This window comes from Protopterus annectens, chromosome 7.part1, assembly GCF_019279795.1.
Source record: "Protopterus annectens isolate FY-2018-M chromosome 7.part1, PAN1.0, whole genome shotgun sequence".
In the NCBI taxonomy this organism is placed as follows: Eukaryota; Metazoa; Chordata; order Ceratodontiformes; family Protopteridae; genus Protopterus; species Protopterus annectens.
Window position 1 is genome coordinate 521,856,518 of NC_056740.1, and position 14,775 is coordinate 521,871,292.

Consider the following 14,775-nt stretch of genomic DNA (forward strand, 5'->3'; position numbering starts at 1 on the left):
CAGTGATACATTGCTTACTGTTGGGAGAGAGAGACACACACAGACAACAGAAGCAAGAAAATATTAAATCAGACTAAAACTTACCCTTTTCCTCGCTCATATTAATTCATTCACAGTAGGTACAAAATCTGTCATTTACATGAACTCCTGCAAAGAGAGCATGCAAGACGGTACTATCTCTGCGTCTCATGTAATTACTACATTACTAATCGGTATCATACCTCTCAACCTCTTGCAGCAAAAAATCTGGACAAAGCCTGACAAAATGGGGGAACAAAAGCCCAAAAATAGGGCCAGATTTTAAATATTGCTCTTATAAACTTAAAATGTTGCTAGAATAACAGGATTTGTCTTAGCATGCATTTTTCTGAAGGACATGAAGTCTGAAACACAAATGTATATCATTATTTAGTGAGTTCAGTCCTCACTTTATCCCAGTGATTTGCCAGAAAATCACAAATTTTTTGAGCAACAGATCAAAAATATATGGCAAAAATCTGATCATTCTGCGAAAACTGGTGCTGGTGGTGTGTGAGCGTGCTGGTGGTGTGTGAGTGTGCATGCGAACGTGCACACACACACACACACACACACACACACAGTCTTGTAAAATAGTTTGGTGCAGTGAATCCAGTGGTACTTTCTTCACTTGTTACCTAAATTTCAGGGTGAACTGGGGCACAAGACCTTGAGGGATTTAAATTCCAGTGAGAATACATAGACATAACAGGATTCCCGCAGCTTTTCATCCTACTGCTTATAAACAATGGATATCATGAGTGCTGAGAATGTGATAAGTCTTTAAAAACTCTCATTTTAATCAGGTTGAATACATCATACAACTACACACTACATTTCTGTAATTGTGTCATTACAGTTTCAAACCCAGCGTTCTCAAAAACTACTAAAAGTCGCTACAAAAAACACAAAGGTTCATTTAAAATGCACCTTTCAAGGACTTATGTGCATCTGGTCTTGTGACTTGCCAGTCTATTAAGGCATGCACTAAAACTTTTTACTGTATATCTTAACAGGTGTTATGGATTACTGAACATAAGCAAACACCTGTACGCACTCCCGGCCAAATATGATACTGAGTGCAATCTATGAATTAAGTTCAAAATCAACTTTTAAGTTATTTTTACACATATCAAGGACTCCCATAATGAAATGAAACATTTCAGTTTAAAAATACCTTGTATGTTTAGCTTTAAGTTGAACTCTACAAAATAAAGTTTCGATAATAAGCAAATGGCATACATTACAAGAAAAACAGGATACTTAAAAACACACTTCCTTCAAAGAAGTAACATACCTGCAGTGAACAGGCAAATAGGAAGCCAGAAGAGATAACCGCGTAATTTCTTTATGCCAAATTCCAACACGCCCCTCTTCTAAACATGCTAGCAAGGTGGTGTGTTTAAACTCATTTTATTTACTTTTGTTGATTGGGTTTACCTCACTAAGCTTAGCATACTTTCAGGAGAGGCGCTATCTGTTGCTGGTAATGCTATTAGGGCATGTATTAGCATATAAAAAAGGTGGCTGCAGGAAGGCAAACATTCTACATGAAAAAATTGGCAGTGTGCTCTACTTTTAATAACTTGCTTGGGAAACTGCAAGGATAGAAGTGGGGGTGGAATTTTAAAAGCCCCAAAAGTGATGCTTCAAAAATGTTTTTCCATACATTCTTGAGTTATACAATGGGAGAGCGCAATCATTTTTTAAAACTAGATGAAATAAACTAATCACAAAATACTTAAATATATTACAGCTGAAGAGATGAAACAAAAATGTTTTAAAGCTTTCTACAACAGACTTTTAATAAACATCTATAACAAACTTCTAAAGATACCTATATTTATTTAGACAATATCCAGATACGTTTGGCATCATTCCAGTGTAAAGACAAACCTGTAAATACACTTGAGGCACATGACAGTTCATCTGAACAACTTTTGGCAAGGTGCTGATTTTGAGTACAGAACTGGATTTTCAAGTTAAGTATAGGAAACTAATCCTGGTATAATGACAAAACATTACATTTACCAGATCATCAAACAAAAATAGCTTTCACCAGAAGAATATATATAAATACATATTACAAGTATTTAAAGGCAAAGCAGGAAAATACATGATTTTGTATTTGATTGTTATAAACGTTAGGCAATTATGTCTCACTCAAGAGGACCCACACTGCTTTCCTATTCAAATTAGGAGCAAGAGAGTCCCAAATGTAAACTTGGCACAAACAGTTACAGCACAGAGCACCGGCTCTGACAAAATATTGTTGGCACTCAGTTTGCCGAAACTTCCTGTTCAAAACTAAGAAAGGTTTATGTAAGTGACAAGATGACATAAAACACAAAACAATATAGTCTGGTAACAAATACATAGTGGTCCCGTGGAATGTGGCATTTAGTGCAGGTGAAGGTTAGTGGATCACATGTGAAACGGAAAAGCTACATCACTCAGTTCAACCTTCCATACTGCAGGTTTTCAACTGGCAACCTGTTATTTTTTTTTCATTTATTTCATAACAAAGACACACTAGTATTTAGCTTTTGCATGGACAAAACGTCACATTTATGAATACTGATGCAATAGAAGGTATTAACCATTTGGCAATTACACTAACAAAAGCCAGTAAAACTATGATACTGTTATAACCTCAAATCAACAGCAATTACAAACAGCATACATGTGTGTGTGTGTGTGTGTGCGTCTATGTACTTGTCTTCTTGAGACAAGGAGAAAGAGAAAGACACGCAAATATCAAGTTATGGAGGAACAGATTGCCTTGCAGGTAAGTGCAAACTGTATTTGCTAGACAAATACAATTTATATGCACCAGGGCCCGTTCTTTTAGAGAATATAAATAAAAGTCATATGCAGTCATAAAACAAATTTAATGTTGAATGAGTGACCCACAAATCTGCAACATCAGATTCCACTCCTTGTTAATTAAACGTTCAAGTTTAACAGCTACATTTTCCTGCATCTTCATTTAACTGGTCTGTAGAGTTCTGTCCTTTGGGCCTCAAGGTTCTGTCCAGGTCCTGTCCCATGCGCTTCATTAGAAGATCGAGCAGGCAATCTACAGCCTTATTGACATTGGTTCCATTAGCTGCGCTCGTCTCAAAATATGGTATTCTGTTAAAAAAAAAAAGATGATCAAATGAGCATTATTCTACTATATATGATGATTATTTCATCAATGAAATTATCTTGTGAATGTATACACATTCCAACCCAGATTTCTGATGAGATACATCTGTATAACTATCAAAATAAAGAATTAACACTTAAATCTAATTTTGTTTTTAAAGTTTTAAAGTTCACTTTTAAGAAGAAAAAAATGACTAAATGCAAATAAATACATGTTCTCACTCTTTTACTAGACCACAAACTTCCAGACCTGCTCAAAATCCCCATGAAGAAGAATGTACGTTGTTCATAAAAGCTGCAACCAGAAAACCCAAACCAGACACTACACAATTAGTACACATATTTATCTGACTTAAAAGCAATTACATAAAATGCAACCTTCTCTCTGGTTACTGCAACACCTCAAATGCTGTAGACAGAATAGTATATGAAGTACAACTTGTATAAAGTACAATTCTGTGCAGGGCTGACCTTAGGTAAACTGGTGCCCTAGGTGAAAAGGCAACATGGTGTCCCACCCCCAACCCCCAGCTACCCAACCCATAATAACCTACTCACACTATTCAAATTACTTTTATTTATTTCTTTTCCCTATAGTTTGTTTTACTCTCCATTTTTTTCAAGCAGTTATTCGTTCATTCATCCAATATGTTCTATCTAGGCAAAACCGCTCTATGATAATGGGGGAGGAAAAACAGCCCCGAGAAGCCACAGGGGTTTCTAGATGCCCTGAGGTGCATTTTAGAGTTTTTTGAACAACCTTTTCATCCAAAGATGGCCTGGACAGAAACTATTATTAAGGAAAGAAATTAGATCTTGCTCTTCAACGTTGCATTTCCCTGCATCCTTTCAACACATTCTAACTGACCAAAACTACCAGCTAACAATTACATTAAACTAAGGGGTGCTAGGCAACATGTGGGTAGATGATCTAATGTGCACTTTAGAGCCTTTTCCCCCAACCTTTTAATTCACTGCAGGCCTGAACAAAAATCATATGAACTGAAAAGAAATTCAATCCTGCTTTTTTTTTTTTTTTTTTTTAAGGAAAAAATCATTTGTACCAATTTTTAATGCTCAAAGCTGACAAAACACTAGTTCACAAAACAGTGAGAAGACAAATGCGTGTAAGGATACATATATCACATCTGGGAATAGCACCTTCCCCCACCACAAAACCGGTAGTCACTTTCTGTGTATCCCCTTCCGGTGTTAAACTGGGATTAAAATTAAGGCATACAAACATACTTCAACCTGCTGTTGTCATACTTATACAGCATGTCTTCTCATGCCACAACCATCTGTCTTCTCATGCCACACCCATCTGTCTTCTCATGCCACACCCATCTGTCTTCTCATACCACACCCATCTGTGTAGCTTTACCAGAAAGGCTCTATATTTTGAATACTGTAGTTTGTTTTTTTTACTGTGTTTTTTGCTGCATTCTGTTTAACAGCATATTAAAACTTCAAACGATAGCCTAGTATGAACCTATGAACCTATGATCTCAGACTCCGACAATACGAAAAAACAAACAGAAATAACATATTTGCTGTCACACAAACAGCATGCTTATTTATTCTCCCCAAAAGACAGCCACCTGTATATGCATCAGATGTTTGATTGTGAGAAAAACGGAAAAAAAAAACAAATAATGATTACAATAATATATCCAACTAGTTATTTCTAGAGGCACTGCAGCACTCCTATACAAGCAAAAGGGAACCTCTATGCATATCTGAAGTTTGTGAGGAAAGTTAAAGAAATAATGACTACACTGTCTCCAGCACAATAGAAGTTATAGTGACCTCTGAGGTTTAGGAGGAATGTTAAATAATGTTATCAGCTCCCACCCCAACAAGTACAGAGACCTTCTGTGTACACCTATGACCAGGGCAAGTTTTAGACTAGGTGGGGTTTATGGCAGAGGCAACTACTAAGCCCATGTCAAAATCCCATTATACAGTCTTGGTGTTTGCCTGATCTGCCCCCACAAGTTCTGAAGGTCTGGGCATTCCATGATGCATTTATACTTTATTCTTTTTGTGAGATGAATGTTAAACTGAGCAAGTGACAACAAGGTCAGTTACTTTTATCCAGACAACGTCCACCAAGCAGTTACACTCACATCTACGTACACTTCAGACATGTGATCAGGATAAAAAAGGACAAACATGTAATGTATTTCACCTTTGTTCTAAACAGTTGCCACACATTTCTAACATTCCTTTACATAACCACATTAGTCATGCAAAACCAAAATAATAAACAGCAATAGCCAGTTAGTCATTTACTCCACAGCAGACAGCCACAGCAGTTATAACTACTCTGTCTGTGCATATCAGGTGTCCAGTTAGCTAGTCCATCTTACTTTTTACAAATGCACGCTAGTCCTGATAAGCCAGAGAGTGAATGTTTAAACTGAGCAAATGACAACAGGGTCAGTTTTTTTTTACCCAGCCAACCCTAACCCTCACTTAGTAGTTACGCATACATCTGATATCTATGTTATTACATATCATTATTATATTTCACCTTCACTTTGCACATAGACAAATTACCACACATTAAAGTATTCCAATCCAAGTTGCTCTACAGAAATCACAAAGTCAGATTAATATCTCCAAAAGTATCTGGTTGATCACTGCCAGCATAACTGTAACAACAGTAATGACACTTGCTTCCCACCTCAGCTGTCCACAGAAATCACAAAGCCAGAAATATTGCCCAAAATATCTGGCTGATCACTGTTAGCATTATTGTAAAATCTGTAATAACATCATCAAACCAAGCTGTTCCTCTCATCTTAAAAGCCAACACTTCTCTCACAGACACTGCATTATTCTCCACCTCTCTGTCCAGCATTCTGAAGAATGTCCTTGCCTCTGTCCCTGAAAGGACCATAGGAGGTTACTAAGCTAATGGCCCTGGGGCCCTTACAAGCCTCGCCAAAAGTTTATCACTAAAAAGAAACCTCAGTCAGCACCTGTCGCCTCTGTCAGTAAAGGACACAGGTGGAACCCCTGGGACAAATTTGTGGTTTCCCATGCACTTATCAAGGTTGCACTTGTAAAGGGTCAGTGAGGTACTCTGTTTTATGTGCACGGGAAGTCTATTCCAGAGACAGGGCAGCCTCTGGGAGACAAACCTCTCTCTACACCAGGTTTGTTGATGTCACATGTTAGATTCAGGCCTTTCCAGTGGGTAATGCGTGAGGAGTTAGACTTATGGATATGGAGCATCTCTAGTAGGGCAGGGTATGAGACTGCCTTGTAGATGTGCGTGCCTCAAGCCCTCTTGCCTGCATTCCTGTTTTTGTAGATGAGACACAGATCACCTCTGAGCAATCTGTACAATACCGAGTAGAGTGACAGTGATTTGAGCTTGTCCGCATAGGACAGGTGTTGGAAGCCATGGATTCTCTTTGTGAGGTATTTCTGTGGCCTTTCCAGTTGCTGCAGATGTTTAGAGAGGTGCATACCAAACGGGGTGTTATACTCAATTATAGGTCTAATGAGGAGGGAGTATAGAGAGGTAATAACCTCATTTTTTCTGGATGCAATCCCTTTACTTATGAGATGAACCAAGTAAAAGGCTTTTCTATCCACTGCTGCTACATGATGGTTAAATGTGAGATTATCAACCTGAGTACCCAGGTCTTTCACCATAGATTGACTGTTTAGGAGGTTGCCATTGATGAGTTAATCAATAGGGGCCGTGTTTTTGCTGAATGGTCGAATGATACATTTTTTTGCATTTAGCATGAGGCCATGACTTTGTCACCAGTCATTAGTTGCTGTGAGACCCTCTTCCAGTATGTTAATATCATATGAGGAGTCAATGACAGCACCCAAATTACAGTCATCCACAAACTTGGTCAGCCACAAGGCTTCTGTCTTTGCCTGAACCTCTGAGAAGTAGATACCAAATAGTAAGGGGTCCCAGGACAGGTCCCTGGGGAACTCCACTTGTGACAGGTCTGCTATTGGAAGTGGAGGCACCTATTTTGACCTTGATGGTCCTGATAGTGAGCCAGTCAGCCATCCACCTGATGAGACAGGGATTTACGCCAAGTTGGGGATTGTGTCAAAGGCCTTGGCCAAGTCAAGGTAAGCTGTATGAACTGACTTTATCTCATTAAGGGCCTTGGTGACAGTCTCAAAGAAGTCAAACAGGTACAACAGGCAGGATCTGCCCTTGATGAATCTAAACTGAGTGGGATCAAGTGCTTGGAAATTGAGTATGCCCTTGTTTATGAGATCCATAATAATACACTCCATGGCTTTACAGATCAGACTTGTAAAGCTAATGGGGCTATAGTTTCTACGGTCAGTAGTGGAATTGCCTTTGTGCAAGGGGATGACAATGGCAGTTCTCCACTCTGCTGGAATGAAGCCTGTACTTAGGCTGTGGTTGAATAGGGTGCTCAATGATGAAGCCAGCTCTTGCTGGAGATGGTGCAGAATACAGCCTGGGATACTATCAGGTCCCATGGAAGCTGTGTTCATTGCCCTGGACAGGGCCTTTAATGACTGATCTACAGAGATGTGAGGTGTTGGACAAGGATTGTGGATGTCGAAAGGACCTTTGGGGGGGGGGGGGTGAAGTTTGCACTGAACTATCTGCTAGCAGTTTGGTTAGGTCAACAGGATCAGTGTAAGTGATGCTGTTTATTTATTTTATTTTACATTTGTTAACCAGGAAAGTCAGACTGGATACAGGTCCATTTGCAGCGGAGGCCCGGGGAGAAAAGCTCCAAGTGTGCATAACAAGTGTAAATACAATGAAATTATTACAGTGAATTATCACAAAATTGAAATTTGTTTAACAATATACACACAGGTACATGTGTTCCTCACATACACATAGGATGGGCTGGAAGTTAGTATCCGAGAAAGAAATAGTTAGTGATTTCAGAGGGAAACGCAAACATTAAGGTGGTTATAACATACATGGTATCATCTTAACTTTAAATCTTTCAGTAGGTGAGAGATATACAAAATTCTAAGCAGTTAAGAGGATCAGAGATTTATTTTTGTAATGAGGTTCTCATTTTTAGATTATGTTTGAGTGGGGGTTAGTCAGAGTTTGTACAGGGGCAAAGCCAATGCATTTTTAGGTATTTCCTAAGGGATTTTTTGAATTGGGATAAGGAGGGGGTCAGTGGTGAGTTCCGCAGGAAGAAGGTTCCAGTTTTTTCCAGCAGAGTTGGAGAATAGTGATTCACCAGCTGAATTGTTGGTTTTAACAGTTTGTACTAGGATTTTATTGGAAGAGCAATGGGCCTTTAGGTTACTGTAGGGGGTGATAATATTTTTGAGTATGGTTGTACTGTCTGGTTGGTAGAGAATTTTGTGAACAGCTATTAGTTGGTTATATTGCAGTTGGTAGGGTAATTCTAGCCAGTCTAACGACTGAAGGTTAAAACAGTGATGGGTTCTATAAGCTGATCCTGTGGCAAATCTGGCAATATTATTGTAGCAGCTAGTAAATTTATTGAGGTTTGATTTGTTTAGGTTTACGAACATGGATGAGGTATAAAGAAGGGTTGATAGCAGATGTGTACGGGCAATAACAGTTCTAGAAGATGGGGTTAGGAATTGTTTAATCCTGTATAAAGAGCCTAGTTTTTGATTAATTGTTTTAATAGTTTTGTCTATGTGAGCATCAAACTTAAGGTTGTTGTCTATGATCACTCCCAGTAATTTGGTACCAAGTTCTGGGGAAATTATGGTACCATTGTTAGATATTATGGTGAGAGGTGGTGAGGGGACCTTGCGAGTGGGGGAGAAGAGTAATAGTTTGGTTTTATTTGGGTTTAATAGTAGTTGGCGACCAGTGAGCCAGTTCTCTACTTTGTTGAACGTGATTTGGGACAAGGATTGTAAATCTGTGGGGGAGGTGGCAGAGCAGATTAGGGATGAGTCATCTGCATACTGAATACAAGTTGCATCAGGGATGACTTTGTACAGGTCATTAATGAATATGGATAATAGGAGGGGACCTAATATAGATCCCTGTGGGACTCCAAGGGTGACCGGTAAAAGGGACAATAGGTTATTCTTCCATAGTACAGCTTGTTATCTGTCACTTAGGTAAGTCTGAAATCAGGTAATTGCTAGGTTATCTATGGAGAGTGACTTTAATGTGTCTAAGAGTAACTGGGGGTTTACCATATCAAATGCCTTAGGTCTAGGAAGAGGGGTGAGGAGAGTTTGTTGTCATTACGGTTTTAATTTATTGGGTGAGAGAAGGAGAGAAGGGCTGAGACTGTACTATGGCAAGGTCTAAATCCATGCTGGGAGGGGGCTAGGAGAGAATTTTGATTCAGATAGGCAAGAAATTGCTTATGGATCCATTTTTCCATTATTTTAGCCAAGGGAGTCAGAATGGCTATAGGCCTATAATTTGAAAGTTCAGTGGAATTTCCCCCTTTATGAAGAGGAATAATGTGGGAGATTTTCCAGATGGAGGGGATATAAGCTTTGAGAATAGTTCTATTGATTAAAATTGAAATGGGGTATGCTATTTCATTAGCGGCTTTTGGAGATACTCTGCAGGTAGTAGGTCTGCTGAAAGGGTGGTTGGTTTCAGTTTCTTAAGTAGGGACTTAATAAAAGATATTGGTACTGGATCAAGCTTGAAGGGGATTTTATTATCAGGTGTGGGATTGGTGGTACTTGGGATATTGGGAGATAGCTTGCTGGCTAGGGGTTGCACGGTTTCTGTAAAGAAAGTGTTGAAGGTGTTGGCAACAATTTTAGGAGGTTGTTGGAGGGTAGTTAGGTGGCTAGGCGTAGCTGAGTGTCCTGGGTGGAGAAGTTTATTTATGCCTGACAGGAATTTTTGTGGCTGGTTTTGGTGTTTTTGCTGCAGATTGCAGTACTATCTCTTTTTATCTAGCATAATAGACTTCTTAGTGTCATTTCTCAACTGTTTATATATGAGGTGGTCTTTTGGGGATTTAGTGGTTCTCCAGGAGGTCCACGCTTTGCTTCTGCTAATAATCTTTTGTCTTGTATCATTAGACAGCCATGGTGCAACTTTATTATTGGTTCTAATAGTACGTTTGGGAGCATGGTTATCCAGGATAGCAAGAAATGTCGAGTTAAAGTATAAGACCACTTCATCTAGAGGAAGTAGTCTTAGGTTGGACCAGTCCCATGAGTTAAGTTCATTCTGGAATTTAGTCTGAATAAAGTTCTTACTACTTCTAATGGTTTTAAAGGTAGATTATTGAGGGATGTCATTTCTTTTTCTGATAATATAGGTGAGGAAGTGATCGCTAAAGTTCTCAAGTAGGGTGCCTGTTTTATATATCTGGGGTAGGCTGTTTATTAATATCCAGTCTGGGATACGTTCTTTATTGTTAGGCTTACTGATTCTGGTAGGTGAAGATATCATCTGGGAGAAGCCATGCAAATTTATATGGGTGGAGGGGAAGTCTTAAGAGCATGTATTCCAGTCGATATTAACGTCCCCGTACTAATTCGGAACAACTAACAATAATTGTGGCACTAAGGATAAATGATTCACTTAAAACCAAGAAATATGTCCAAAAGGCACTAAGGATAAATGATTCACTTAAAGGCACTAAGGATTAATGAGTCACTTAAAGGCACTAAGGATAAACGAGACATTTAAAGGCACTAAGGATAAATGGACAAGGATAAAAGGACATCTTAATAATGCATTACCCAAGCACATACACATCTCTGGGCACACACAAACATTGAAGTTTTTAGTTATGGAGAGAGTAACAGCTGATTACAGAGGGGGGGGGGATATAGAGAATAAAACTGAGGTAGCTGAAGCAAAATGGATAATCAGACTGCCGGCTGATGCCAGTTTTGGCTTCAATGATAAGGTACCACTTAAACCCATCTTGAAAGACAGACCTTTGTATAAATAAGATTGTATGACTTGACACAATAGATATATATATATATATATATATATATATATATATATATATATATATATATATGGGATCCGTACATATCCCCAAATGCACTTTTCACTGAAGCAGAAATCACTGAGCATACTTAACCGAAAGTGTTGTTCACCAAAGCAGCACTGTCGGATAAGTATGCTTGTTGTGCCGGTCGTACTATTGTGCGGATACGGGAAAATTCCCCACTGTAGTGCAACTTCAGAGTGAGAATATTAAAGTAAGGGGGTGTGGGGGGGGGGTGCAGGGGGACTTGTCCCTCCAAGCAGAGAAGTAGGTTTAGTGTTTTAGTTTTTAAACAAACTTTACCGTAAGTGCTTTCTTGGTGAAAGCGCTTTCAGTAAAGTATGTTCAGTGATAATGGATTCGGACATTTGATTGAAAGTCCTAGATCTATATATATATATATATATAGATATAGATATACACACACACACACACACACACACACACACACACACACACACACAGAATACCTTGTGCTAGTACTTTAAATGCCAATGGAGAGAATAATGTATTCGGAGGGAATTTTTCTGATTGGTTGTTGGTCTGATGCTTTGTATTATTTAAAGCATATGTATGAGTTAAAACCTTTGAACATCTGATGAAGCAGTGTCTCAACTGTGAAAGCGCTTGTGTGGTAATTTTAATAAAAGATTGTTATACCGCCTTTTGTACTAATTCAGAACAAACCTGGGCTTTGCCATGGAGACTCCTGACATAACTGAAGAAGGCTTTGTGGTTTCCCTGTCTTTTGGAGGCTAGTTTTGATTCGTAATTGGCTTTTGGAGGTTTTCACTAGTGATCTAATTTGCTTGTTGAGGCTAAGAAGGGAGTTTTTCCAATTTGGAGTTTCTTCCTTTTGTTGTGGAGCCTGTTGATAGAGGATGTCCACCAAACAGGTTTGTGTTTCCTTGAGGAGCAGGTTTTAGTTCTGTTGGGTATGGCTGAGTCCATGCAGCTGTACTGGTGTTTGTATATACTGCATTGGTGTACTGTTCAGCAAAGTTGTCTGCACCATTTGAGGGGGGGGGGTTGGTGTGAAGCTACAGATACCCTCCCCTAGGAGGTTGTAGTCAGCTTTTGAAAAGTTTTTAGCTTGATTACGGTGGGGGTGGTGTGGGGGTTGAGTGGGATAGAAACTTTGAAGGAGACTATCCGATGATCTGATCTCACCAGGGAAAAACATACTATGGGAGTTGTGCAGTGGTCGTCCATGTTGGTGAGAACCAAGTCCAGAATGTTATCTCTCCTTGTGGGGGATGAAATGAGCTGGCCTAGTGTGTTAAAACTGATGAAGTCAAAGAATTGTTGAGTGAATGCATTAGTGCAGGAATAGTTCACCCAGTCTATGGTGGGTTAGTTGAAATCACCAAGAATCAGGGAGTTAGAGGATACCTCATACTTCAAAATTCCATAATAAAAAAAATAAATAAACTCTTTCAGGTGCCCACATTTAAAGGTTGTAGGATCTGTTCTCCCATGGCCTTTCAACATGAATGTAACACGAGCTGACTCAAGTCAACTGGAGCACCGGCCACTTGCAGCACTCACTGTGCTGTGGGTGCATTTTTTTTTCTGCATGGACATTTTATTTTTTTAGAGTGAAGAAACATTGCTCTAAAAATAAAGAAATAAAGGGGGAAAGAGCTCCCCTACAAGTATGGCACCCTGGGTGGTTGCCTAGCTCACCTGTGCATAAGGCCAGCACTTATGTGGGGTGGAGGACCTCAAACACCAAGGCTGTACAAGTGGATTTTGACATGGGATAAGTAATCACCTCTGCCATGATCCCCACCTAGTATAACACCTGTGCAAAAAACAGCATAACAGTAGATGTCCAAGTAACTGCTGTACTGATATATATATATATATATATATATATATATATATATATATATATATATATAGTTACACTTTATAATCTCAAAATACTGAAATATCGAATTTCAGTATTTCAAGACTATAAAGTCGAAAGTGCAGTTACGCGAAACTGCATAATAGCGAATGCAGAAATGTTGCATTTGCCTTTATGTGTTCGTGTATGTGCTGTGACGTGTGGTTTGTGGATTTAGCTGGGGTTTGAGGTAAATGGTGCTTTTATAAGGGTATTGGGTAGGGATTTTAGTGTGTGTGTGTGTGTGTGTGTGTGTGTGTGTGTGTGTGTGTGTGTGTGTGTAGTGGTGAGTTTTATGTGTTTGTGTGTTTAGTGCAACCTCGGAGTTAGTTTATATAAGTGGGGGGGTGTGGGGGGGCGCAGGCACCCACATGGTGGGGTGCAGGGGGGCAAGATTGTTTGTGTGTGTATTAGTTTTGTTGTGTTTCTGTTTGTGTGTTTTTTTTTTGTGTGTTAGCAGGTAGGTGTATTTGTGTTTGTGTGGTGTAGTGTTTTGTTTGTGTAACGTTCATGGTTTGAAAGTTCGTGGTTTTAAAGTTTCGGGTTTTTGATTTTTTTCAGCTTTATAGTCTCGAGATACTGAAATTCAATATTTCAGTACTTTGAGAATATAAAGTGAATCTATATATACATATATATATATATATATATATATATATATATATATATATATATATATATATATATGCATATACACATATATATATATATATATATATATATATACACACACACACACACACACATATATATATATATATATATATAGATAGATATAGATATATATAAAATTTGGATTATGGTCAGCCTCATGGCATGTAAAGATGAAACTATGAAGACACTCATGACCCAGATTTGATTAGTAGGTTGTACACTGGAGGATCTGATGAAAGAGAAGAGGACTGGCATGGTATAAGCTTGCTCTTCTCTCAGAAGTGGTGTGTGTGAGCATGCAGTTGGAGGCCAGGATTGTTGGCAGAGTGGCAGCAAGCCTGAGCTACAGACTGGGGAATTACAAATGTGCATCACTGAGGGGGGGCAATGTATATCCCTTTCTTGGCATGCCCCACCTCACCTAAAGCATAACTCAGCATGCAGGAAACATCAGGGCTTCATTTCTCTCACGTTCTGCAAGTAATCAGCTGGCTGTGGTATGATGGCCCATGTAAATCCAGTCCGTCCACACCTGTTCATGGGAGGTGGCTGTGGTATGATGGCCCATGTAAATTAAGTCCTTCCACACCTGTTCATGGGAATGTCCACAGCTTGCATAGCAGAGAGACTGACCCCCCCCTCCCCATTTAAGGATATGAGGTCCTACCCAGGGGTGGGTCATGCCCATGATATGTCCCCAGTATGCAAAAGCTGCAGGCGAGGACAGAGTCATAGGATGTGCAGGGGGGCCCTATGTCAGACATACAAGCACGTAGTCAGACTGACTGAGGTTTGCCTCAGTGGTCACCTTGGGCACAAAATACATATTTGTTCATAAGGAAACTCTACCCTTACGAAAAACAATGTATGGGGAGCCAACACTTAATGCCTGCATTTCTAAAACTCTTGTAGCTTAACGAATGTCCACTAGAAAGAATGTTTTCGAACATGGGACCTTTAAAGTTGTAGCTGTAGCTGGTTCAATAGAGGAAGAAGCAAAGTTTTTCATCACATGATATAAATCTCATGGAGGAACAGAACCCTTGAGATGAAGTTTGATCAGAAACATATCCTTAACAAAGAACTTGTACACTTTTAAAGATG

General features: G+C 39.2%; 1 protein-coding gene across 6 annotated transcripts in view; it reads right to left on the reverse strand.

Moving 5' to 3' along the window:
• Nucleotides 1–794: 794 nt before the first annotated feature.
• RAB27A (RAB27A, member RAS oncogene family) overlaps nucleotides 795–14,775 on the reverse strand; it is a 1,055,478-nt gene continuing 1,041,497 nt past the window's right edge. For all 6 annotated transcript variants that reach the window (XM_044078949.1, XM_044078945.1, XM_044078950.1 and 3 more), the window contains one exon: nucleotides 795–3,153. In XM_044078949.1, the coding sequence (XP_043934884.1) occupies nucleotides 2,979–3,153 (175 nt within the window). In that variant the 3' untranslated portion in view covers nucleotides 795–2,978. The remainder of the gene's footprint in view (nucleotides 3,154–14,775) is intronic.